The following is a 26246-nucleotide window of genomic DNA, read 5'->3' as shown; positions in this document are numbered from 1 at the left end:
GATTCAAACGAGAAGCTGTACTAGATTCAGTTCCCTTATCCAACTTTATCTGTTTCAAATGAAGGACCCCCAAACCACTACAGTGTTATTTTTAATTTAAAGAAGTTTCAACATGCTAGTTATTCTTTCACAATTCTGTCCGATATTGTGTACTTTGATCATAATCCCCCATTTTTCTGTCGTCCCTTTCCCTCGATCATTGACACCTTCTTTCTCTCAACAAATCTCTTCCAACTTTCATACCTTTCGTAGGGGGAAGTGTGACCTTTTATTGGGGTACTTGAATAAACATAGGTTTGGGGCAATTTACCTGTGCCTGTCCCACTCAAGGAAAAGCACTTGTCCTTTGTTGGCAGCCAGTAAGTGTCTATAGCCTTAGGAGCCCTTCCCAGTGGTGATGGAGTATCATTGGGCTCAACCCAGCGGAAGTAGGTAGCCACTGCCGCGGCGAGCGCGTGGGTGCAACTGGTATGCCTTGTCTAGAAGATGGGTTTTCACTGCATTTCTTCCAGTCTTCTGTCCCGCCCCCGTGATGTTTCCTGAGCCTTGACAGGGGTGATACAGATGTCTAGGGCGGAGCACTCTATGGTCAGTTATTTCCAACACTTGGGTCAGCTATGAATCCTTAGAAAGATTCCTCTGCTCGTGTAGACGTAGCCTGTGCTTACCTGTATGCTGTTCAGGGGTTGCCTTGCTCCATTCACTTCTCTCAGCAGCCGGTGAGAGATGTTCCTCAGTTCCAAGAGTCTGCATGCCAGCTGAGGCTGCAGCAGCTTGGCCACTGACTTGGAGGAACTGGATATCCTGTTCAACCCTTTAATTAACGTTCCACGGTTGATCTTGGCTAAAGCGAGGGCCATTCTCACCTTAGATGTTTTCTGCACTGGATCATTTTTCTGCAGGGAGGGGAAAAAACCTTTGAAAAGAATCCAATATAGGATTCCCTGACACATTATTAGAATCTGCATGTAACAGAAACTGAGTATACACTTACATTGTATACATTGTATACTGTGCCTTACATTTTCTCAGTCCAACAATTATACCTCATAAATTCACGAATACCCATAACTAAAGCTATGTAGGAACACGTTCATTTTTCCTTACAATAATATCAAGAATTGAATAAACCAAAGGATAGAATATTTTCATCTTCTTTCTGGGTTTATGCTGTTGTTGTTTGTTTTTTGAAACAGGGTCGCACTATGTTGTCCTGGTTGACCTTAAATTTTCTATGTAGACCAGGTTGACAAACTCATAGAGCTGTGCCCATCACTACCTGCCTGAGTGCTGGGATTAAAGGCATGTACTACCACTGTGCCTGAGTGGGGAGAGAGGTGTGTGTGGTGTTTTTACGTTGATGTTAGAAGTTGCTGTAAAAAACATGATTCTCTCTCACACCTTCTTTGCCTCTTTCTTTCTTTCTTTCTTTCTTTCTTCCTTCCTTCCTTCCTTCCTTCCTTCCTTCCTTCCTTTCTTTCTTTCTTCCTTCCTTCCTTCCCAGTACTTGGGATCGAACCCAGGGTCCTGTCCACGCTAAGCAGACGCTTTACCCGTGAGCTGTGTCTTAGCTCTCTGTTTAGTCTTACACTGACACAAGATCTCATAAGTTGTGTAGGCTGCATGTGAACTCATGCTGTGACCCAGTCAGGCCTTGTATTTGGCAATCCTCCTGACTTAGCCTCCTGTTTACCTAGGACTATACTCCTATGCTTCCAGGCTCCACTGTAAACAATAATTCTTATCCAAGGATTACTCAATATCTGAAGCACTCATGCAACAGTACTTATTTTAAATGCTACAAATGAGTGAACCGGCGGTGGCGCAGCCCGTAAGGCGTCCGCCTGCAGAGGGCACGGGTCTCTCTCTCTCTCTCTCTCTCTCTCTCTCTCTCTCTCTCTCTCTCTCTCTCTCTCTCTCTCTCTCTCTCTCTCTCTCCCCCCCCCCCCCCGTGTGTGTTCGAATCCCGCTCGCTCCCGCCCACCTCCGGGAGGCAGAGGCAGGCGGATTTCTGAGTTCCAGGCCAGCCTGGTCTACAGAGTGAGTTCCAGGACAGCCAGGGCTACACAGAGAAATCCCCGTCTCGGAAAACAAACAAACAAACGAACAAAAAAAAAAACAAAAAACAAAAAAAATTAAATGCTACAAATGTTTTCACGAGTTTACTTTAAAGTGTTTTAGTCATAAGCCAGAGCCTATGTGATGTGTAGAAAGGATTTAAAGGAAACTAAAATGGCTAACACACAGGTCTATTGTAGGTCTAAGAAAACCTTATGTCAAAACTTCATAAATTCTAGTAATTTCTAACAAACCTGTCGTAGCATTATCAAAGCATATAACGTGTGGTTTCTTCTGTATTCTACCAGTAGTTTACCACAGAGAAACTGCACAGAATGTGGTTAGGCTGCATCCAGACAACAGACAGGCAGTTTCATCATTAATCTAAGCAGTCAGGCGTCATCTGGCCATCACTTAGGAAACACTGGTTAAGCACCGGCTACAAAGTCTGCAATATTTTGCTAAACCTAAATATACACAAACAAAATGTCTGATAAAATATCTAAATTGTTTTGTCTTGTCTGTAGTAAGCATCACGTGTCTGCCTAAGAGCTAACATTTTATATATTTATTTTAAAAATAAATATACATCATGTGATTTTAGTATTTTTCTTACTGTTCAGAATTTCTGGCCCATCCGTGAGGATGGATTTTTGCCCTGGTTTTGGTGTTCTGATGTGGATTGTTCTGTTAACTTTTTCCGAAAAGTCCCATAGGTGGGTGGTCTTAGTCTCCCAGGCAACAGCTACAGTAGCTAGTGCCATCTAGACAGTGGGCTGACAAAACTGCTAACCTCCCAAGCCACGTAGAGAAAAGCAACCTAAAAGCAGAGTGAGCAAGACAGTGGGAAGACACAGTCACGTGACATGGCTTTCTTCTTGGGCCATGACTGAAGGACAGCTAGGGAAGCCTTGCAGCCTACCCTGTTGACGCTCTGATGGATGCTGGTTCGTTTCTCTGGTGTGGTGCTGTACCTGCCCTTTTCTTCTCTCCCTCTGGGGGGACTTGGCTCTAGCTTTACCTTACTTGTGATTACAATTTATAAATGTTCTTCCTTACAGTAATTATTAAGAGTAGTCAGCCACATTGGCAGGACAATCAGGCGTGGGACACGGGAAGTTTCACCTTACAAACTTTGTCTCCTTTTCCAGTGATCAGTGTGTGGGGACTCTCCCATGTGGACAGTTGTGAAAGGATCATCTTCTACAGATTCCTCTTCTGATTTAGTGTCTCTACGGGATCTTTTACTTTCTTCTGGCTTTTTCTGAGACACAGTCTTGCTAAGAATCTGGCCTTAGACTCATTATATGGCCCTGACAAGACCCTCTTTCCTCTGCCCTTGTGTGCTGGCATGCACCGTCACGCCTCCAGTTCTTTACTAGACCGTGGCTTGCAGACACTGGTTGTCCCCATCTGTTTCTTTTAAGCAAATTGATTTATTCCGAATCAATCATTCCAACTCCCCTTCTACATTTTCTTTCTTGTTTTTTGTCTTTTTATAAGAACAAGGTTAATTGTCATTGATAATTCGGTCAAATTTCATGTAGGGCTCACATAATTTAGGTTGATCAAAACATGACATTTGTTAAAAATAGTATTATTTCATGCCTGCATCACAATAATGGCATATTCAGCTGCTGTGGTTTAAATATGCTTGGCCTAAGGAGTGGCACTACTAGGAGGTGTGGTCTTATCGGAGTAGGTGTGGCCTTGTTGGAGGAAGTGTGTCACTCTGGGGGTGGGCTTTGAGACTTTCCTCTTAGCCATGTGGGAGCCAGTTTTTCTCCTGGCTGCTGTCAGATCAAGATGCAGAACTCTCAGCTCTGCCCACACCACGCCTGCATGGACACTGCCATGTTCCTGCCTTGATGATAATGGACTGAACCGCTGAACCTGTAAGCCAGCCCCAATTAAATGTTGTCCTTTATAAGAGTTGCCTTGGTCGTGGTGTCTCTTCACAGCAATGGAAACTGTAAGACAGAAGTCATCATGAGACCTAGTTGTCTCTAAAGCTTAGTTGTTACAGTTTGATGCTGAGCTGCCCTGCACACACCTATTTAAATGCTTCCTTTAAAACAAGACAAAAGAAAACAGAAACAAACAAAACCTTTCCCATATAACTTTCAAGGACTTGTTACTTCCAATAACACAATGTTCTAGGCAACTTTTAATTTCCCTCTCACAAACCATGGAATTGGCAGTTTCTCGAGAAGATATTTTTCTTGCCTCACAAGAAAATGATGTAGGAAAGCCAACCATGGCAGATTGATGCAGGTGTGGTTCTCTCCTGTACTATGTGAAAGAAAAAGCATCAGGGAGAAGCACCCACCTATAGACCTCAGAGGTGGACAGACATGCTTATGATTTCCCAGAGGTAAACAAGCTTCTTTATCATTTCTAACAAGGAAAAAGGGGGGAGGGGAGGTTCTTCATTCTCCACTGCCAGGCATTTCCCCCCTTTTTTCTGTTGCCTATTCTATGTTGTTTGTTAAGCAAATCATGTGGGGGGGTGGTTAAATATTGATCCTATATGTGGTTTTCATGCCTGTTTGCTGGTTTTCTCTTAGACTCTTAGCCAAAGCATCTCAGATCTGGTTACCAGTGCAAGGTGGATGGTCCTTTAGAGACTGACTGTCCTCTGAGCAAGGTGGGTGCTCCTTTAGAGACAGACTGCCCTCTGAGCAAGGTGCGTGCTCCTTTGCAGCTTGAGCATCATCTGTGCAGTTCACTGCTGCCAGAAAATCAATCACCCACCAAACCCCTGGAGGCTCAGAGGTTGCTAAAGGAACCGTTGCTTCAGTCACTAAGATGGGTTCTGGAACTGTGCTCCAGATTTCTGAATTGCCCTTCTCCACTAGAATACATTCTTGGCCTTGCCCCTCCCATTTCTCAGGTCCTTCCCATATGTTTGTTGTCTGTAGTTTTAACACTGAACTCTCATTTCTATACCACAGCAATTACTATCCTCTCTATAAAACCAGCCTGTCAGTACAGCTTACTCAATTCTTCCTTTGCATAGTCCCAGAATCTGGCCCTTCCCTCCTACCCCTCCCCTATTCTAGTGTTCTAAGACACCACCATCATCTCTTTTGCAAGTTAGTGAATAGCCACCTGGACAGTTCCTTTCTTCCAGTTGTGCTTACCCTCATTATTTCAACTGCATAAAGCTGACGGACACAGTTAAAACCCATGTCAGTATCTTAGTTAGGTTTTTACTTCTGTGAACGGACACCATGACTAAGGCAAATCTTATAAACAACAACATTTAATTAGGGCTGTCTTACAGGTTCAGAGGTTCAGTCCAGTATCATCAAGGTGGGAGCACGGCAGCATCTAGGCGGGTATCGTGCAGGAGGAGCTAAGAGTTCTACATCTTCATCTGTCTGGCTTCCAGACAGCTAGAATGAGGTTCTTAAAGCCCACACCCACAATGCCATGCCTACTCCCAAAAGGCCACACCTACTCGACAGGACCATACCTTCTAATAGTGCCACTTCCTAGGCTGAGCAAATAAAACCCATCACATTCCACTTCCTGGCCCCCACAGGCTTGTTCAAACACATGAGTCTATGGGGGCCATATCTAGCCACAGCATAATAAAAAAGGACATTTAGTCCAACTTCCAAAGCCCCCATAGTCTATAGCAATATCAACAATGTTAAAAGTCCAAAGTTCAGAGTCTCTTCTGAGATCCATCCAATCGCTTACTTGTAATCCCAAACCAAGACAGGAAACCAACTGGACAAACTCCAAACTCTGCATCTTCATGTCTGATGTCAAAGCAGTTTTCAGATCTCCAACTCCTTTTTCATCTTTGTTGACTGCAACAAGCTTCTTTTCCTGGGCTGGTTCTATTCCCTATTAGCAACGTTCTTCAGGAAATATCCTATGACTCTGGCATCTTGAAAATCTTGGCGTCTCCAAGGCAGCTTCAATGTTAAAGCTTCTTGTTTCAGTGTCTGGGATGCACACATGATCTTCTGGGCTCCCCCAGAGGGCTAGCATCACTTCTCCAGCTCTGCCCGCTGTATAGCACTCTAACCTCAGGTTGATCCATTCTACTGATGCTGCTTTTCTTGGTGATTAGCCCATGGTACTGGCACTTCCAATACACCTCGGTCTTCTGTTGTAACTAGGCTTCATCAATAGCCTCTCATAGGCTCTCTTCATGGTGCCAAGCCTCAAATCCTTTGCATGACTCTTTCAGTCCTGGTCAGTCAACTACAACTGAGGCTGCACCTTCACCAATGGCCTTCCATGGCCTCTCACAGTGCCAAGCCTCAGCTGTTTTCATGACCCCTTCATGCCTTCAAACCAGTACCACCTGGGTGACATATTATCAAGTACAGCTGCAGTACAAGTTACAGCCTTGGCTATCCCTGAAACACAACTTCTTTGTGCTCCCAGAAAACACTTCCCAAATTTCACCTTAGTGATGCTGGTCTCTTCTTAATCACTGCTAATTTCTTAGCTCCAGCTAACCAGCATTAATTATCCCAGTAGTCCCTTCTATTTTTCACTCTAAAGCCAGAGTCACACATTCAAAGCTACCCAGTTCTTCTGCTTCCTGTGGCTGGAATATGACCTCCCTTATTATCTTACCAGCTTTTTGTTTTCCAACTCCCTAGTTGCCTAAGCTTGGCTGTCCTGCAACTGGCTCTGTAGATTGACCTTGAACTCAGATCTTCATGCCTGTCTCATGGGATTAAAGGTGTGTATCAGCACTTCTGAATTTAAACTTTTCTTCGCCTAGAACTTGCTCTGTCCCAGACTAGCCTGGAACTCAGAGATCTGTTTGCCTGTATCTCCTGGAATTAAAGGTGTGTATCATCATGCCTGGATCTAAATTTAGCTGGGTAGGATCTCCTAAATCCCACTCCTGTAATCTGCTATCTCCTAGAACACAGGATTAGGCTCCATTTCTCTTCCTGGTGCCCCTTTAATACTCGAACCATATATTTTATAGTTTTTCTTTCTCAGCTTGCTATGTTTGTTTAAGATGTTCTTCATAAAACTTAATCAGAGAACGAAGTCTATGATGGGCTTTTCTGAGAGTTCCTTTGTTAATGCAATTAATCTGAGTCTCTTCACCTTAGCCTCAGGCAGACTCTTCAGACAAGGGCATAAAGCCACATTCTTCACCAAAATACCACAGAGATAGTCTCTTGGCCACATATTGAAATTCTCCACTGAAACCTGTTGGTCCAGGTCTGCACAATTCAAATCACTCTCAGTAACAAAGTCTTCCATATTTCTACTAGGAGAGCTCATTAAGCCCCATTTAAAGCATTCCCCTCTTTCCAAATCCAAAGTCCCCAAATCCACATTCTTCCAAACAAAAGCATGGTCAAGCCTATCACACCAATATCCCAGTCCCTGGTACCAACTTCTGTCTTAGTTAGGGTTTTACTGCTGTGAACAGACACTATGACCAAAGCAAGTCTTATAAATAAGGACAACATTTAATTGGGGCTGGCTTATAGGTTCAGAGGTTCAGTCCATTATCATCAATACAAAAACATGGCAGCATCCAGGCAGGCATGGTACCCCTAAAGGCTCAGGTGAGATCTCTTTTCCTTCTACACACAGCCTGTGCTTTGTACATGCCACACATGGGTGGGTTTGTGTAAGTTAGCAAAGAAAATGGTGAAAAAAGAGCCATGGATTTCAAAGTGGGCAAAAGCTGTCACTGTGTTCTTCCATAAATGGCCTGAGTCTCATAAGCCAATAAATTAGGTGCTAGAAACAGGACATAGAGCTTTCTTTAGGGAGATGGCAACTATGTATCTGAATAGAAATAAATCATGGTCTTGGATCTGGTAATAATGATGCCATCAGAAGATAGACAAAGATGAAAGGGGGTATAAAGAAACCGAATTCTGTTCCCCTATCTGGGCTACCTTGTCTGGCCTTGGTATGAGAGGATGTGCATAGTCCTGTGGTGACTTGATGTGCCATGGTGGGCTGATACCCAGGGGGACCTCCCCTTCTCAGAGGAGAAGGTAAGGGCTATTGGGGGATGGGTATCTGAGGGGGTAACTTGGAGGAGGCAGGGCTGCAATCAGGATCTAAAGAAACAAATGGGGGTGGGAGGGATAACACTTGAAACGTAAATAAGTAGAATATCCAATAAAAAAATACATTAAAAAAGAAAAGAAACATATTAATGAAAAACTGCAAACTTTTTGGTTGAACAAAGTCTCAATGTTTCTAATCTTAATAATGGAAGAAGCACATTTTGGAAAAGTAACAACAGGGCACTTCTATCATGTCTCTAGCTCAGAGGACTCCCCTTGAGGCTTGTTCAATAATTGTTGCCACTACCATCCACTTTACCATCCACTGTAAGCATTTACATCCTAAGTCCACTATGGACACCTGTCCATCTCTCCTCTTACAACCCCAAACTATGGCCAAGAAAAGTTTCCAGTGTTTCAAAACACTTTATACCAAGTCCAGGGAATGCAAAGAGGAGAGGTAACTAGACTTTAAATGAAAGATCTGGAACTACTAAATTTGGTTTGCCCCCTGGAGTCTTCAAGCCTTAGTTTTGTCCTGCTCAGCCAGCCAACACCTGTACACTGCTTAACTACTGCTCACCTGGGAACCCACACTTCATATTCCTTTTCCCCCAAATGAAGAAGGGTTATTTTCTTTGTTAGTCTACATTCAGATCATTAAGCTAAGTGGCTCAAATTTACAACTCAAGTGCATGGATTAAACACAATGTGTTATATCCCTTGAATCAAAATTCAACTAAAATAATTTTGTTATATTCTATCTCTCTGTTCTTCACATAGTCACCTATCCTACTTAATAGAATGATTATTCTTCCAGCCATTCAAGAAATGCAGACTCTTCCTTGACTCCTGCACAGCCCCACACTGTCAACTTTATGATATATTGAATATACCTCCAGTCTTTATATTCCCAATATTCTTGGCAGCAATTTATAACAGAATCTTACTAGAAACTTTGCCACTATTAAGAAAAAAAATCACTAGAGAAATAACTTGTTTCTCTTGTGTGTACTTGTGTATGTGTGTGACACATGCACATATCTGTGTTCATGTATGCATGGGGAAACCAAAGGAGGGTTTCCTGTGTCTTCTATCATCCTCTACCTTGTATTTTGAGTCAGGTCTGTCACTGAACCTTTTTCTTTCAGCTAGGCTGACTAGCCAGTGGGATCCCAGGATCCAGCTGTCTTTACTGGCAGTGCTGGGTTTACAGGCACATGCAGACATACCTGGATTTTATATGAGTACCAGAGGTTCAAACCCTTGCTGCCACAGCAAGGGATCTGACTCACTCAACTCTCTCTAGCCCTAACAACCTTTTTCAGTGTCAAAATTGGATGCCATTTCCATTCTCAAAATCATCTCTGTCATATGTTTGTATTATACTTAAGACAAAGATTAGCCTGTTTTGTTGTATGACATCCAAGATCTTTATATTCTGGGTCCAGATTAAATTAATAATACCTTATTAACTTTACCATTACAACCCTGTCTTCATTACATTAAACCCACTGGCAAGGAACTGTGGGGTTTTTTTTTTTTTTTTTTTTGTATTTTTGTTTTGGTTTTGTTTTGGTTTTTTTACTGTCTCTATATCCTTTTCTTCCAGTCCCAGGTGATAGAGGGGTAATTTGGTAAATATTCAACAGTTGTTTATCTCAAGAAGTGGCTAAGAAATGCTGTTGGAGCTCTAACACCTTTTCTATGAAATGCACAGACATGTTGTTCAAGGGTGCTTTTTGTATATTTGTTTAAACTTTCTGGTTTGCACTAAACACTTGACACTGTCACAAGTCTGGCTTTTACAGTGTCATATAAAGTGTATTATACATCAAAGGAGATACTTAGAATAATTAGGTTAGAAAAGACACTGACTTTTTTTTAAGCGTCTTCAAAATTCCCTCTGCCTCCAGTTTCAATAGTTTATCTTTTTTCAAATCCTTTTTGGAACAGAGACTTTAAAAATACAGTGTATGCATATTTTATATAAATTGGTAGATATTGGTACTTTCTTTTCATATTAACATATATTTACATATTAACACACACTAACATATTTACACTGTATCATTTTAGTATTAGTTTATCTGTTATATGTTTGTATTCAATTAATTGCATTAGATTTTAGTGAAGCATTTCTAACTATTTTACAATTTTACATTAAGTAAATTTTAAGTAAACCACATTGTCAGTTTCTGGATGAAAGACCTGCAGATTTTTAATATAATGACAAAATGATCATCTTTAATCATAATTAATCTATCTCACTCACTTCCTGGTCTATCTCTAGGACTTTTCTCAGGAAATAAAATTTGAAATTGGTTTTTCTGTAGACAAATTAGTATTTTTTTAAACTTTACTTACTGATCTCAGCATTAATGATTTGTATAATACAAATAATAACATATTTTGTCTTTTTTTTTGAAGCTCATAAATCACATTACCTGGTTAGACTGTGATAATCTTAGGATGGTCGGGAGATCATCTTTAAACTCATCTATAAGGTCCATGATTGCCTTCTGGAGCCCCTCAACTAAGAAAAGGAGAAATTAGGAAAAACATCCTATGACATTTGCAGGCATATGAAACACTGGCCCTCCTCCCAGGGAACCAGGAACACAGGGAAACCTGTAGAATTTGTTCCCAGTTGTGCCCATGTCCATAGCCCCAGTTACAGTACGAGCAGACATACGTCTTCCAGAGAAGTTCTTCACCACCTGTCCACAGATCCACCCAATAGGTCTGACTTCCATGATGAGCCGTAACTTGGTTCCAAGTGTTTAGTGAGCTGTAGGCCTGGTATAGTGTGTCTTCCACTCAGACCAGCAAGAACAGAACCTGGTCCACTGCTGGGGTTCTTTGTTACTACACAATGGAACCTCTGAGAACTTGTTACAGAACCTTCTGAAATAACTGTATTGGTGGGAGGAAGAATGTGTTTGGAGGCAAGAGGGGAAAAGTGAGGAACCTGAAAAATGAATCACATTAGGAAATTCTATATTACAGATTGAGTTTTGTCCTAAATTCTATAGTGATACTTAAATTAATGGATCACCTGAAAACAAAACTCTCTTTGAAGGGAGTTGAAATGTGGTTTAAAAGAAATACTTCATATACAGTATTAAGCACACAGAGATACACACAGACTCTCTCTCTCTCTCTCTTTCTCTCTCTCTCTCTCTCTCTCTCTCTCACACACACACACACACACACACACATACACATGCAAATTCACATACACACACATACTGTGGCTATTCACTTAAGTGGCAGGGAAGGCAGTGACCTCCCTTTTTAAACTTTGCATACTTTGTAAACTTTGTAAACCCTCAAGGCAGGAATGTGACCAGTGCCTGGCCTGAGGAGCTCCAGGCCCCTTCCCTAGGTCTCTCTTACTGGCAAACTGGGGTTCTAGCCTCTGAAACTATGGCAAAGGTCTTCTCCAACCCCTCAATATGACCCTTCTCAGATTAGGCTAATTTTAGGTGAAGAGCCTGAACAGGAAAAACCACCTGCTCAGGAATTGAAATTCCACCAATCCTCACTCTGAAAATCTCTGTTCTAGAAAGCTCTGCCTCTTAAGAAACCCTAAATAAAAGTTGTGTCTCTTCAGTTCCCGGCTGTCCACTCACAGTGTAAGGGTCCAAAATTCACTGAAGAAAGACCCCAGACTCATATAATATGTAAAAACAAGAGCATTTATTCTGCAGAAACAACTAGCATGCTAGGGTCACCATTGTTTCAGAATGGTGATGCAGACAAAGGCATTCAAGTTCCTTTTATAACAGAACTGCTTAATTGCTTCTGAGATAACAACAGACTTCTAAAACCTAGAGCACATTCCAAGGGGTTATAAAAAACATTATTGAAGGTCATAACAAAGATTACACCAAAGGTGAAAAGACAGAAGATAAATATTGACTGGGTTTATCTATATAAAACTCCAAGGACAGCTTAGTTATGGTTTTTAAATTTCCATAAATCTGTAAGCTAGTAACAAATGAAGAATGTTAGCCAGATAATTACTCCTAGTGGATATGCATATAATTTTCTGTTATAAACCTTGTATTCAATTTATGACCTGAATGTATGTGCAAACTTGTAATGAACTTTTTACCATGCAATCACACACTTAGAAAGTACAATTGCTGAGAACAAAGGGCAGAGACAGGCCTCCCTTCCCTAGAGCTTCTTGCTGTTTTACTATGAGCTGTTAAACCAGAAACTGCAGCTTCTTGCCTCAAAGCAACCCTGACAGGCAGATCAGCTGCAGAAGTAAAGTACCTTACACCTAGGATGGGGAGCAAATGGTTTATGGCCTAGTTTCTGAATGGAGACAAAATGGGATAAAAAGGACCCTTCATCAGGAGTAAAGACAGCCACCCCTGGATTTATCCCTTCACATCCTAGACGCTCCTAATAAATCTCTTTTATGAGTTTTGTTGCCTGAGGTGACACTCATGGGAAACCAAGAAACAGTGAAGAGAAGAAGGGAAGAAGTGAAGTGGTGGACTGGTGCTGAAGCTCCTCAGCTCCTCACCTCAGCTGGGGATCCCCCCACCCCCCGGAAGCAGCACCACTTCTGCAGAGTAGGCTTTTTCTCAGAGCTATGTGGCTCTGATGTCTGATATGCTTCCACATCATGATATGATATCCCTTCCTATCTCAGACCTGTGCGGTTCCTGGGCTTCTGAGTCCCAGGACACCTTCCCATCTGAGCAGGAAAGCCAATGCATACTTAGTCACTCACACACTCACTCACACACTCTCATAACACTCATATTCATACACACTCATATACTCTCTCTCCTTCTCTGATCCCTCGCCCCTTCCCTCCCTCCCTTTCTCTGTCTCTGTCTGTCTGTCTGTCTCTCTCTCTCTCTCTCTCTCTCTCTCTCTCTCTCTCTCTCACACACACACACACACACACACACACACACACACACACACTGTTGAAAGAGAGAAATCCTTGTGCCAAGGAAACTTACATTCAGTTAGAAATAGAAACAAGTCATATTCTGTTTCCTGAGAACCTAGAACAATAATTCCTTTCATTAATGACTTGCTCATATTTTGAGATGAATGTTTCGTTTCTGTATTCCCCAGTACCTGGAAAGGTGAACAACGTATGATATAAATCATTTCTCTAATTTAAAAGTAGACTTATGGCCTGGAATGATATCTTAGCAGTTCAAAGTGCTGGCTGCTTTCCAAGGGACATGGGTCTGAATCCTAGCACCCACAGAGTGGTTCACAATGTTGGGTGCCAATATATTGAATTAATTTTTTAAGATTTATGTATTTATTTTATGCATATGAGTACACTGTAGATGCCTTCAGACACACCAGAAACGGGTATTGGATCCCATTACAGATGTTTGTGAGTCATGATGTGGTTGCTGGGAATTGAACTCTGGACCTCTAGAAAAGTAGTCAGTGCTTTTAACTGCCAAGCCATCTCTCCAGCCCCTGTTGTATTAATATTTAATCTCAATCGGGTTTCAACTTGGCCTTGATCATTCAGTTTGCAGATAAAATACACACAACCTTTATATTTATAATAAGTTGTTTAAAGCAGTAGAGTTGGGCATATGTCTACTTTCCTGGCTATTAATGTCTACTTCCCTAAATAACCCTGAGTTATGACTTGATATGTTCCACCTGGGCTGTTCTTAACTCCAACTGGCCAGCCCTCATGACCAAAGTTTCATGACTCACCTACTCCATGGTGTCTTCTCCTCTCTCTACCTTCTCCTCTTCCCCTCTTGGTCCTGATGAGACTCACAGCCAAGAAGTCAAAATTCCACCTACCTCTCTTCTGCCACTGTCGGAATCTTTAGTCAACCAATAGTTTTAAAATAAGGAGCAAAGTCACATAGCATTATGTTGGGGATTGGTTCTAATGCTTTGATTTAATCAGCAATCTGGATGTCCTTGTCCTCAACTGGTTTTTGATCGATTCATGAAGATGCCAGTGGCTAATGGCTGAGCAAAGGGATACAGGGCAGGAAGGAGTGCCAAAGGCATTTCAAAATTAACTCTCTCTCTGTGTGTGTGTGTGTGTGTGTGTGTGTGTGTGTGTGTGTGTTCCATTCACAAATCCAGATAGCTCCCAGGTGAGTGCGTGCATGTGACCTGCTAGGAGCCAAAGTGATGTAGCTTAAACTCACTGCTATAGCATTTCTTTGTGTATGTTCAGATTCTCTCTCCCTGGAGGCAGCTTTGTGGTTGCCTTGAGGAGCCAGTATTTAGCATTACAGTACATAGCAAAAGTCCAAACTTCAACAACAACCATTTATAATTCCAATTAAGGAGATCCAATAACCTCTTCTGGACTCCATGGGCACCAGGTAAACACAGGGTACATTTACATGCATGCAGGCAAAATATTCCACATGTAATATAATTTTAAAAAGTTCTTCCCATCATTATCAATTTTAAACAAATATTAAACAATTTATTTGTTTTACTTATTATTTTTTAGTTTATAATACAATTTCTTCCTTCCCTTTTTCCCTCCTAATCTTTCCTACATACCATGCCCCACTCTTCTTCAAATTGTTTTTCTAATTGTTTTCAAATTGTTTCACTAATTGTTTTTGCATGCATATGTATACACACACACCAAATATAATATATATAAATACATATTATATATATAAATATATGTATATATGTCTCTCTCTCTCTCTCTCTCTCTCTCTCTCTCTCTATATATATATATATATATATATATCTTGCTCAGTCTGTATACTGTTACTTATACATTGTACATATGTTTTCAGGGCTGACCATTTGGCACTGGACAACTAATTGGTGTGCCCTTTTTGGGAGAAAACTAGCTCTCCCACTCCCAGCATTCCTTAGTTGACATTGTTCTTTGTGTAGGGTTGAGGTCTTATTGAGTTTTCCTTGTCCACACGTTCATGTCCATTGGTGTCCTCCTTGTTCAGCTCAAGTTTGAGCAGTCATGTTGGTGAGACTTTATGGGTATTGCATCTGACATTGCTAGGAGACACACTTCATTAAACTCCCTGATTCGTTGGCTCTTACAATGTTTCTACCACTCCTTTACAATGTTCCCTGGGCCTTAGTTGTAAGAATTTTTGTAACTGTATCCAGTGGGTCAAGGCTTTATGACTCTGACCTTTTGTGTGTGTGTGTGGTTTTCTGTAGACCTTTCCATCTGTTGGAGAAGTTTCCCTGAGCAAGGATGAAGACTCCACTTATCTGTGGGTATAAGAAATGTTTATAGATTGTTGCTAGGGGTTGTGCTGGTTTAGTAAAGTGATGGTTATAGACTCTTCCAATAACTATGACTTTACTAGCTCTGAGTAGTTGGCTAGATTTCTAGTACTAAGCATGTTTTTTTTCTTGTCAGTGGATCTAAAATTTAATTACAGAGCTGTTGGATATCTTCAAACTATGTGTGCCATTACTGCATTCTTAGATTTATTTTGGCATGCTGGTCATTAATGTTGCTCATAGCTGTGTGAGACTGTTGGTTGCCTCTGTACTTTGGAAGCTGCATGGTGCCTTCTGGTACCATGAAAACTAGTCTCCAGAGAGGCGGCATTCATGTCAGTTAACCAATTTCTTTCTTCTCTTTAAGTAAAGAAAAGTACATGCCCCTAGAGATATTGCAGTAGTGGCTGTTGTGTGGCATATGTGTCTGTAGGTGACAGAGGAGAGAGGCTATGTCTATGCTCAGTGTTCTGACCTGTGAACGTCTGAATGATTATTTGCCTAACATTCCCTATAAAAGAGAGCTGGAGACGACCACCAGTCTGGGGCTGTGCAGACCCAGATGGGCTCCCAGGGCAGAAAGCAAGCTGAAGACTAGAAGAACTTACCCTGGGACTACAACTCCCAGGTGGGAGTGAGCCCAGAACAACCACCAGCCCCATGCCATGGGGCAAGGGCAGTGAGCTAGACTAGGTTGACCACTAGTCCAGCACTGCAAAAGTTTGGAGAGGCAGACCATGCCTGAGATGGCCCCTGCCAAGTAGCATAATGCAGAGGTGGGGCACCATACTCCTTAGACCATTCCTGTGATGACCCCAGACAGTCAGAGATCCCAGGCTCCACTAAGAGGAAGAAGTAAGTAGTGGAAAAATAGATGAGAAAGAGAAACAGGGATGTGAGCACAATGAAGAAAGCAGATCTAGAGATTTGAGGGTAGGTAGAAAAGCCTATTGTGAATAGTTGATAATGTCACCTGGGACTATGGTGGCATCCTGGCCTATGCTGTCACTGGAGGCCATGTCTGGGTCCATACCCCTGCTTTAGCAGGGATCTGTTACCACCAAAAGCCAAGAAGATGTCCCTGGTAGGGCTGCTGCCCAGGGATGTGTTGGATGTGTTGATGTCTGAGGGCTGTGCGGGTATGGCTCCACCCCTTACCTGGCCCTGGAATGTGAGAGCTATGAAGTGCTGAACCAACCCCTAGCAAGCTGCAGTGCCTGAGAGAGCTGGTGCACATAGCCCAGGAGTGGCCATGGTATGGGAGTTGTGGGTGAGCCTGTCCTGAGGGTATGAATGTGGGCAAGTTGGCCCTGCCACTTGTTTCCCATGGGGTGGCATGGATGAGGGGCAGATGCCCTCATTCCTCCTTCTCTCTTGCCACCTGCAGCAGGTGGCAGACCTGGTCCTGGGGTCATGACAGCAGGAGAGCTGGCCCTGCCCCTTCTGTGCTACAACGCTTGGGAGAGTGGGCCCTGCACCTTGCCTGAGCAGGACTCTAAAGCTGGCCCTGGATATGAAGTGGTGCCGGTGAACCACTCCAGGGCCATGAGAGTGGGAGAGCCTTCCCAACTTCTCACTGGCTGTAGCCCTCTGGAGAGTGGGCCCTGTATCTCTCCTGGGCAGTACAGCAGAGTTCCTGACTCCTTGGGTGCAGATGAGCCAGTCCCATCAGCATGAGAGCAAGAGATTGGCTCTGTCCCTTACTGGTATTGGGTCAGCCAGAGTGGGGCTTTGAATTGGCGCACCCCAACATCTACCCCATCTATGAACTGCTAGAGTGCATGAAGGGGCAAGTCCTATAGAGCCAAAGATACAGGATCTCCATGACAAAAGGCAATGACAGGACATCTCAGAGGAGTTCCAATAAGGTTCCAGTATTGATAGTATAGCAGAAGCCAGAGGTCTGGTACCAGACCAACAAGTCAATGAACATTTTCAAGCAAAGAGGTATAGGGTGGTGGGCTGTGAGAGGCAGCTGGGTACCTGGTCAAGCACATGCTTTGAATACCAGGGACCCTCAGGTATGATAGGAGTTTGACGTTGCTCCTGGGGCCCCTAGTTCTTTTCATATAGCCATAGCCCTTCCTAAAGAGAGATTTGTGGCCATCGGTCACATAGTACAGGTAGAGTGTGTGACTACAGGCCTCAGAACCTCAAGATATCTCCATATTTATGAGATACCTAAAGGCCAGAGGGCATAGCCAATTAAGCATTCCTTCCCAGACCCTCCTCCCTGCAAAAGGTATTTAACCTCAGGCCCACCCTGAGAATATGGGGTATAGCTTCATCCAGTTTCTGCCATGACACTAAACATTTTGAGATCATGGACTACCTGTCTTCTTTGGGACCTGCCAGGGTAAACCGTGGAGAAGGTCTTCAACTACCCGCCAACGACCTCTCTACATTCCAGCAATGGAGACCCAGCCAAGACCCAGTCAAGCGAGTCGCAGTGACCAAGAGTCTCTCTTCCCCGTGAGACGAGATGTTGCTGGAGCTTGTCTCCCTTGCCCCATCAGCTGCAGATCGATCCAGCCCATACATACACCACCCCTGCCTGAAAGCCCAAGGGCTTGGAACCAATTGGTCCCCGGCTGCCTTGGCCCCAGCAACCCAAGAGCTCCGGCCTCTGCAGGGGTCCTCAGACTGTGTTCTGCAGCACCATGGAGCAGAGCCCTGAGGCTTTCCATAGCCCAACATCCACCAGGTGGAGCATGGAGTGAACTCAGTTGAATTCCCGTGCCATGGCCACAGACCCATGGGGGGCAGCAGACATGCAGGACCCACAACTCAACCCACAGGACCCATGCCTGTGAGCACGCTATAACCCAACAAAACAGTATACTGTAGGACACACTGTGACATACTACATTGTTCCACAGTGAGATTTATTTTTCTCTCTGTTGGGGGGGGGTGTTGTAAGGGTGAAGCTCAGGTATGGTGAGGGGGTGATGAGTGGGATTGGGGTGCATGATGCTTCATAGCAGGGATTCATATTTTCAAGCTTTGTCTAATTAAAGACCCACAGGAAATTGCAAAAATAGCCAAGATCTTAATTACCTTTGACCCAGTTTTTACCAATAATGACATCTTATAAACCATAGTACAACAGCAAATCCTGAACCATGGTGCTGGTATGAATCACTAAGTTCACTGAGATTCCAAGCAGATTTATGTGCACTTATTTGTGAAAATGTGTGTGTCATTCAATACCATGCTCTCACACATCTAGAATTATGTAACTCTGCATCCTTATTCATTAAAATCATGTTTTTCATTCTAGTTACTTCTGTTTCATAGAGAAGCCATAGCACTTGATGTCTAAAACATTACCAATTGTCATTTGCATGTTTACATTTGTACTTAATTACAAATTACTGTTACCATAGCTACTACAACCTCATAGCTACTAAAATGCTTCTTTGCTTCTTGTTAGCATGTTGTTAGACGCTCAACTGATAGAAGAACATTGATTTGCCTTTCAGAGAACTAAAGTCAACTGACAAAATTATATTTCTTTTTCAATGGATTTTATACATTTTGTTCACTTAGAAGCCTTATTGAAATAACCTTCAAAATTGTAATTTATTAAAATATTTTTGTATTTTACTGATACTATTTCATACTACAAAAGTCAATTGTAGCAAAAGCCATTCTTTGACTGAATGTATTGATCCATACTTTTCTGAGACTTTGATCTGTGTTGACTACTCCCAATGTTATCAGCACAATGAAACTTGCAATGTTTAAAGTTCTTTCTGACCATGATGGTCAACGACTCCCAAATGATAACTCCCAGGTCCCTCAACATCTCGACACAAAGTAGAAACATGTGGCAACTGCAACAGTATTTTGAGTTAGGGTCAGTCTTTTGCCTTAACAGGCCAGTGACCTGGGAGGCACAGGAAACCCTTGTTTTGTTGTAGTAAATAACACCCTGCAAGCTTGGAAGTCTTAACATCATCACAGGCGGCTGCTTCCTCAAAGGTCTTGCAAACTTTATGCTATAGGAGAAGAAATCAATTACTAACAAAAATAACTTCTGTGTTTTAATGAAAATGTTACCCCACTATTTTTAATAACAAAACAAAATATTATTGTTTTGGCAGCACTTATCAATTACCCATGAGCTTCATTCCGATTGAATTAAGTCAAGATGCATAATGCTCCCTTGTGAGCCAGGCAAAGAAACATCTGGGTAGAGAGAAAATAATACTGGACCAGTTGCCAAGTATTTGTAAACTATGTTCTCTCCCCAAAATCTGTAATTAATTCAAATAGCAAGAGGTTTTGGTTTTTTGTTGTTGTTGTTGTTTTTTTTTTTTTTTTTTTTTGTTTTTTTTTTTTTTTTTCTTGCTTGAAAGTATGTTAGAAGATTCCCAGGAGTCAAATAAATGACAGTAAATATTTTGGGGCTGAGAAAGTTCTACTTTGTGAAGCTTGCCTGAACTACATACTTTGAACAATTGTTAACATTCATAGCTTGACAGATTGCACGCTTTTACACATCAATAAAAACACACAGCCAGAATAAAGCTTGAGTTCTAATTCAGTAATGTTCAAGGAGAAGACAAAAAGCAGATTAAAGCACTCATGATATTACATTTTATAGGTGTGTGTGTGTGTGTGTGTGTGTGTGTGTGTGTGTGTGTGATGACATGCATGCCACACTGAGTGTGTGTAGATTGGAAGGTTTTTCCTTCCACAATGTTGGTCCCAGAGACAGAACTCAGGTCATAGCTTAGCATCAAGCATCTTTATCCAGTAAGCCATCTTGATAATCACATGAGGTAACTTTTACTGAACAAAGTTAGTGAAGTATCTTAGTTCATATTCTGTTACTTGAAGTGACACCATGACCAAGGCAACTCTAATAAAAGAAAGCATTTAATTGGGGCCTTGCTTACAGCTAGAGGATTAGCCCATAATCATCATGGCAGGAAACAGAGAGGCAAGGTGCTGGGGCAGTAGCTGAGGACTGCACCTCCTCAGCGACAGGTAGAAAGATGAGGAGAGGGCTGGTTTGGGCTTTTGAAACCTCAAAGCCCACTTCCAGTGACACATCTTCTCCAACAACTTCTTCTCCTAATCCTTCCTAAACAGTTCATCAACTGGTGACCAAACATGTAAATACATGGGCCTATGGGCTGGGAAGAAGAATTCTCATTCGAACCACCTCATGAAAAATATTCAAATCCTTAAAAGATTTTTAGTAGCTGTACCATTTTAAATTATGCTAATAATTGTATATCATGATAGCATGATTCTCTCAAGGGAAAACTTAGAAACACATAGTATTTGCTTTGAGTCAACAGATTTAGTAGGCAGAGGAAAAAGAAAGAGACACACATCTTTCTAAGAGATAAAATTAGCACGTTTAAAAACATAATGGTAAAGAAAAAAAAACGCTTATATTTTATGGTATTGTCAACATTTTAACAGAGAGCCTGGCTCCTTCTGAAGATCTACAGTGGGTTTGTTCTCATTTGTCAGAATAAGAACCGCACCTCAAAGCATTCAAGTGCTACAATACATCTTGAACACTGCTTTCTGGTCAGTTCCAGGATCCCTCTCGGAGGCAAACAAGCCTTTTACTGATGTGCACAGGTGTTGGACATCTACCTGTCTTTCCCAGCTGCAGGGGGCAGAAAGCAAATAAAAACCATGGCTGGCTGACTAAAATATAGGCCTTTTGAACATGTTCAGCCCAGTCACCCTGTTTCTCAATAGAGAGCCCACACTGTGAAACACTTAACATTACATACTTAATTTATTTCCTCAACATTTGTTATAAAGCATCATCTGTATTAAATTAATCCTTCACCAGCAATTAGTTTTGTTGTTTAAAAAATGTTTGTTGACATGTTTTTTTCACTGGTGAGTCCCCTAGCATAGCAAAATAAAATGAAACATAAAACCTCCTAATTTTTATTTATCATTCGAAAAATATTTTATTTAATATCCACACAGGCATATGATGTTTTTGGATCAAATGTACCCCCCCCATTTTCTCCTCTCTAATTCTTTACCTACTACCTACACTTTTCCCTCCCCATTTCATATTCTCTGTCTCTCTCTTTCCCTCCCTCCCTTTTCCCTTTTTTTCTCCTCAAAACTACTGAGTCGAATTAGTGTTGCCTGTACATGCACAAGTATGGGAGACTCTACTGGAGCATGGGCAGCCTCTCAGGAACTGCATCTCTGAAGAAAACTCCCTTCCCTCCCCAAGCAGCCCTCAGTTGCCTATGTCTCCTCAGAAGAGTGGACCTTTATGAGTCCCTCTGTCATGCATGCTGAGATTTTTAACTGGTTTGATCTTGTAGGTTCATGTGTACCCCTACAGTGTCCTAGCTCAAGAATACCATTCGCTGCCAACATCTACTTCCTCTGGCTCTCACAGTCCTTCCATCCCCTCTTCTAAAATGACCCCCGAATCTTGCAGGAAGGGGTGTGATGCAGATTTAGAGACGAGCACCTCACAGTCTCTTTGTATCATCTACTGTAAAAAGAAGGAAGCTTGTCTTATGAGTGCTGATAGACATACTGATCTATGGGCATAAGGATAAGAACTTACGGGAATATTCATTACTATGTTCCCTTAAGAGTACCATGCTTCCTTTTAACCATAGGCTTTTGGTGCAGTTAACTGTATAAGGCATGTGTGCCATTTTGTGAAGCAAGCTTTCAATATAATCTGAAAGTAGCTGCTTACTCCTATAACATTTGCACCACTATTTCACCCGTGAGCACGTCTTGCCAGATCAGTTATTACCGTAGCTCACCAGGCTAACAACTGGGTAGAATAGTTCGTGATGTTTCTGCCCTGATAGTATGTATAGTACTTTCCAGCATTGTGAAAGCTACTCAGTAGAGATGAAGTTTCCCGGTCAGTACGAGGGTGTCTCTCCACGTCCTATGACTCAGATATGTGGCATATTCAGCCATAAGCTCTTATTGTCAAGTTCTGGAAGGTAACAAGCATGTTGGCAATAGCCTGTAATGTTTGGGAAGGTGGCCTGTAGAATCCCACTGGCCAACAACTTGAAAAGAAGTAAGTCATACCTGACGTTGGACTTTTAACTTGATAGCCTGTGGAGTCTGGGGCAGGCATTGTTTTCCTGCTCCAGGGTAATGTATTTGAACTTCTTTTAAACACGTCTATGTGTAGGCATATATTTTAGGAAGATTCTATGGTAGTGAATTTCCATATGGCATTTTCAGAATGCTTGTAGTGTAAGTTATTATCTTCCAAACTCTCTCCTTTTCCCTGACCTCCCATTGAGCATTTCCTATTCCGTCACTCCACCTTGCCCCTTCACACCATATGAAATCTATCCTCCTTTCCTTGAAACACCCCTTGGCCCCTTACTTAGTTTCTTGTCTTCTAGGAGTACTCCAATTTAAACACACACACACACACACACACACACACACACACCACATGTACCTATGCACTCACGCAGGCACAAATGGACACACACTCTTATAGATTCACAGCCAACATCCATGACTATGCAAAGTTTTGTGTTTGCCCAGCTGGGTTTCAGGCTTGCTTTGGTCCAATATTTCCTCATTCTCTTTCCTTTCCTGTGGAATGGTAGTGTATATCCTGTGCCATGATACGTTGGAAGTAAGTACTCTGCTTTTTTCATTTTGATTTTACCTGAGGTTAAAGTTAAGTAATTATCATGAATATCAGAGACTTTGAACTGTGAACTTGTGTTGAGACTGTGATAATCTATGGAGACACTTAAAGTTGGACTAAATGCTTTTCGAATTATGACGTGGCTATAAGCCTATCGTAACCAGAAAGTGGGATGTGGTAGTTTGAATGAAAATGGCCCCAATAGGCTCACAGGGAGTCACATTATTTGAAAGGATTATTGGTGTAGCCTTGTTAAGGTATGGCCTTGTTGGAAGAAGTGTGTCAGTCACTGTGGTGGGCTTTGAAGTTTCAGAAGCTCAAGCCAGGCTCAGTAGCTTCCTGCCTGCAGCTCCTGTCCAGCACCATGTCTGCCTGCATGCTGGCATGCTGCCATGCTGCCAGCTATGCTACTCTATGGTCTGAGACGATCAAGTCTTCAGTTTTATGGCCCAATGTCTTTAAACAATCTTTTTTTTCTCTCTTGTACACTCAGGTATGGTTCTTTTTACTGGGAACCCCCGATTGTATCAGTTCACGACAAAGTCAATCAGCTGACCTCTAGAGACTCTTTAAAGAAGGTAATTAGGGATGAAAAGTGTCCTATCTCAGCCGGCTCCTTCTGAGGTCTGCATCAACTGAACTCTCTGGATGTCCAGGCCAGAGCAGAAACAGATGGGTCCTGTAAATCTAGACTCCAAGCATGCAGAGCAGGATGTAGCAGAGGAGAAGCAAAGACAGATATGAATTTTCAAAGGAAACCTGACTATTATCATGATGGTGATTACCTCTAGAAGGATGGGAAAGTCCATTTAGAACGGATGTAGAGGAGGATAGAGTTATTTCCTTGATCTGAATGGTAGACACAATAATTATTCATTAAACTATATACTAATGTAAAATTTTATAGATGAACACAATGTTGAATAGTAGGAATTCTTAAAGAATTTTAATTTTCAATAGTAATAATTTTTCATGAGAGCAAGTTTGCAACATTTAAAATGCTGAAAACATGTGGTAGGAAAGCGTGGACATCTTGGCAAGTTAAAGAAATAAATATCTTTGAACTAAAAGGAATTTTGTTTTTCTTTTATTTAAGGCTACTTCTACTTAAAAAGAAGGGAAAGAATAATAGCCAGAGACTTGGTATATTACTTGGCTTTTCGTGACTGTAACTGACTATTTAAGGCAGGGTAAATACTTTATAAAAGAAACTTTGTGTGACAGTCAGAATTGACTATGGCAGCTTGCTTGATAAGCTATAGAATCACACATGAGGCAAGCCCCTGGGGATTCCTGTGAAGGAGTTTCTTGATTAGGTTGATTGAAATGGAACCTAAATTAAGTGTCCCTTCTGGTGCCAGCCTAGATACAAGAAAAGTCTGAGGGGAAAGGTTTTGTATCTCCTGCTTGTCATCACCCTGCTAGTAAGTTTGTCTATGGTGGTGATAGTGTTCCTGCTGCTACTGCATCTCTGCCATCCTTTATTAACATTAGAACACCAATTCTTCGGCCTTCTTACATGAGGCAAAGATGAGTAGCTCTTCAGGAATCCTCCAGGCCTTCAGTGCCATATTGGTACTTCTGAGTTTCAGCCTTACGAACTGAAGCCCTAACAGGTTCATGCCTTCTTCACTGTAAAGATCATCATTGTTGGACTTCTTAGACCACATGGTATAAGTCAATCTAAGAAATCCTCTTTTAATATATATTCACTCTATTAGTTCTGTTCTACAGAACTCTGACTAACACTGTCAGCATACAGTTCTAATGATCAAAGGACAATGTACCAGCACTGATTGAACTGTGGTGAGGACGCTGTGGTAGATGGGAAATGGCATCGACCATAGTAGGAACAAATATGGGAAGAAGAGACCATCACCCCAAAACATCTTCTACGACCCAAATGATCTAATCTTTGTAATTAGGACATGAACCTTTGAGAAGCACATGTATTCCAACCCATAGCACCAGGGGAAAGGGGACTTGAGAGGTAAATGTTAATTATACAGGAGAACAGAACATAGCAACCACAAAAGGGAAAGCACACAGCACTCTCACTCAGATCAAGTTATCTATCAGAAGATAAGAGATTTGCACTGGTCAGCTTTGTACTTCGATAAAACTAGAGACAGGATACTTAGGCAATATGAGTGGTGGTGGTGATGGTGGATACAGTTTACTCACAGTGTGTGGGCATCTAAAATCCCAAGTCAGTAGATATTCCTTATTTAGCCCCTGGTAAGAATGGCAAGTGGACACAGTGGGAGAGCATGCCAAAGCACACCACGGGATCATAAGCCTAAAGCAGACACAAGCTGGGTTTCAACAATAGCCTTTGACAGTATGTTCCCACATACCCAAGACTGTCACATAGATAAACCCCCCTCTTTTCTTTCCTACTGTTTATTGAAACAAAATATATTCTGCTCATACTTTTCCCCTCTAATCAGCTTCTTCTCTCTTTAAAAAGGAAATAAAACAACAAAAATATAAGAAATACCACACAGGCACACACACACACACACACACACACACACACACACACACACACACACACACACGGAGAGAGAGAGAGAAGGAGAGAGAGAGAGAAACAGAGAGAGAGAGAAACAGAGAGAGACAGAGACAGACAGAGAGAGACAGAGAGAGACAGAGAGCAGAAACCAAAATATACAAGCAAAAGACCAATGCAAAAAAGAAAGAAAAAGTCAAAGCAAAGCAAGATGAGACAGAAAAATTCAAAATATCACTGGGTTAGGTCTGTGTTAGTCAACTACTGCTGAGTGTGTGGCCTGACTGAAGGCCTGATTAATACAGCAGGTGAGACCTGAGTGGAGAAAACTGATGTTCCTTTGCTAACAGGTATCAATGGCAGATAGCTTCTTGGTGAGGGCGGGGAGCCAGTGTCTGCTTCTCCCTCTATCTGGCTTACACCTGTGCTGCCACAGTCTCTGTGAGTTCACATATGCATCAGTCCTGTTGTTTCTAGAGGGAAACTCTTTTCTTAAGATTCCCATGTCACTTGGGAGGCAGAGGCAGGCGGATTTCTGAGTCCGAGGCCAGCCTGGTCTACAAAGTGAGTTCCAGGACAGCCAGGGCTACACAGAGAAACCCTGTCTCGAAAAACCAAAGATCCACAGCACCTTCTAATAATCTATATAGCACTAATATGATCCTGGGGCCAACCCTTTTCATATAGACACTCAGAGACTTTCACACAACCTTCACACAACAGAAGGATTCATACTGCATTGACTGCAGGAGGAAAGGGGTATAGGTAG

The 26246-nt window shown here is 42.1% G+C and overlaps 1 protein-coding gene and 1 non-coding gene across 9 annotated transcripts in view; one reads left to right on the top strand and one right to left on the bottom strand.

Annotated features, from left to right (window-relative positions):
- The window catches only part of Spata9 (spermatogenesis associated 9), a 32634-nt gene extending 18589 nt beyond the window's left edge, over positions 1-14045 (bottom strand). The window contains exons 1-5 of one of the 8 annotated variants that reach the window (XM_076927012.1): positions 13797-14044; positions 13067-13187; positions 10771-11046; positions 10523-10611; positions 669-896 (exon numbers count right to left, since the gene is read on the bottom strand). In XM_076927012.1, the coding sequence (XP_076783127.1) occupies positions 669-896; positions 10523-10611; positions 10771-10831 (378 nt within the window). In that variant the 5' untranslated portion in view covers positions 10832-11046; positions 13067-13187; positions 13797-14044. Of the gene's footprint in view, positions 1-668; positions 897-10522; positions 10612-10770; positions 11047-13066; positions 13188-13796 lie in introns of all 8 variants that reach the window. The other 7 variants (XM_076927015.1, XM_076927013.1, XM_076927018.1 and 4 more) reach the window with 7 other exon arrangements.
- A 1657-nt stretch (positions 14046-15702) lies between these two features.
- Positions 15703-15832, top strand: LOC143440519 (small nucleolar RNA SNORA17). Its single transcript, XR_013108169.1, has one exon. It is a non-coding gene; the product is annotated as a small nucleolar RNA SNORA17 (small nucleolar RNA).
- The last annotated feature ends 10414 nt before the right edge of the window (positions 15833-26246 follow it).

This window comes from Arvicanthis niloticus, chromosome 29 (genome assembly GCF_011762505.2).
Source record: "Arvicanthis niloticus isolate mArvNil1 chromosome 29, mArvNil1.pat.X, whole genome shotgun sequence".
NCBI classification, from domain to species: Eukaryota; Metazoa; Chordata; class Mammalia; order Rodentia; family Muridae; genus Arvicanthis; species Arvicanthis niloticus.
This window is presented reverse-complemented; position numbering and strand designations above follow the sequence as displayed.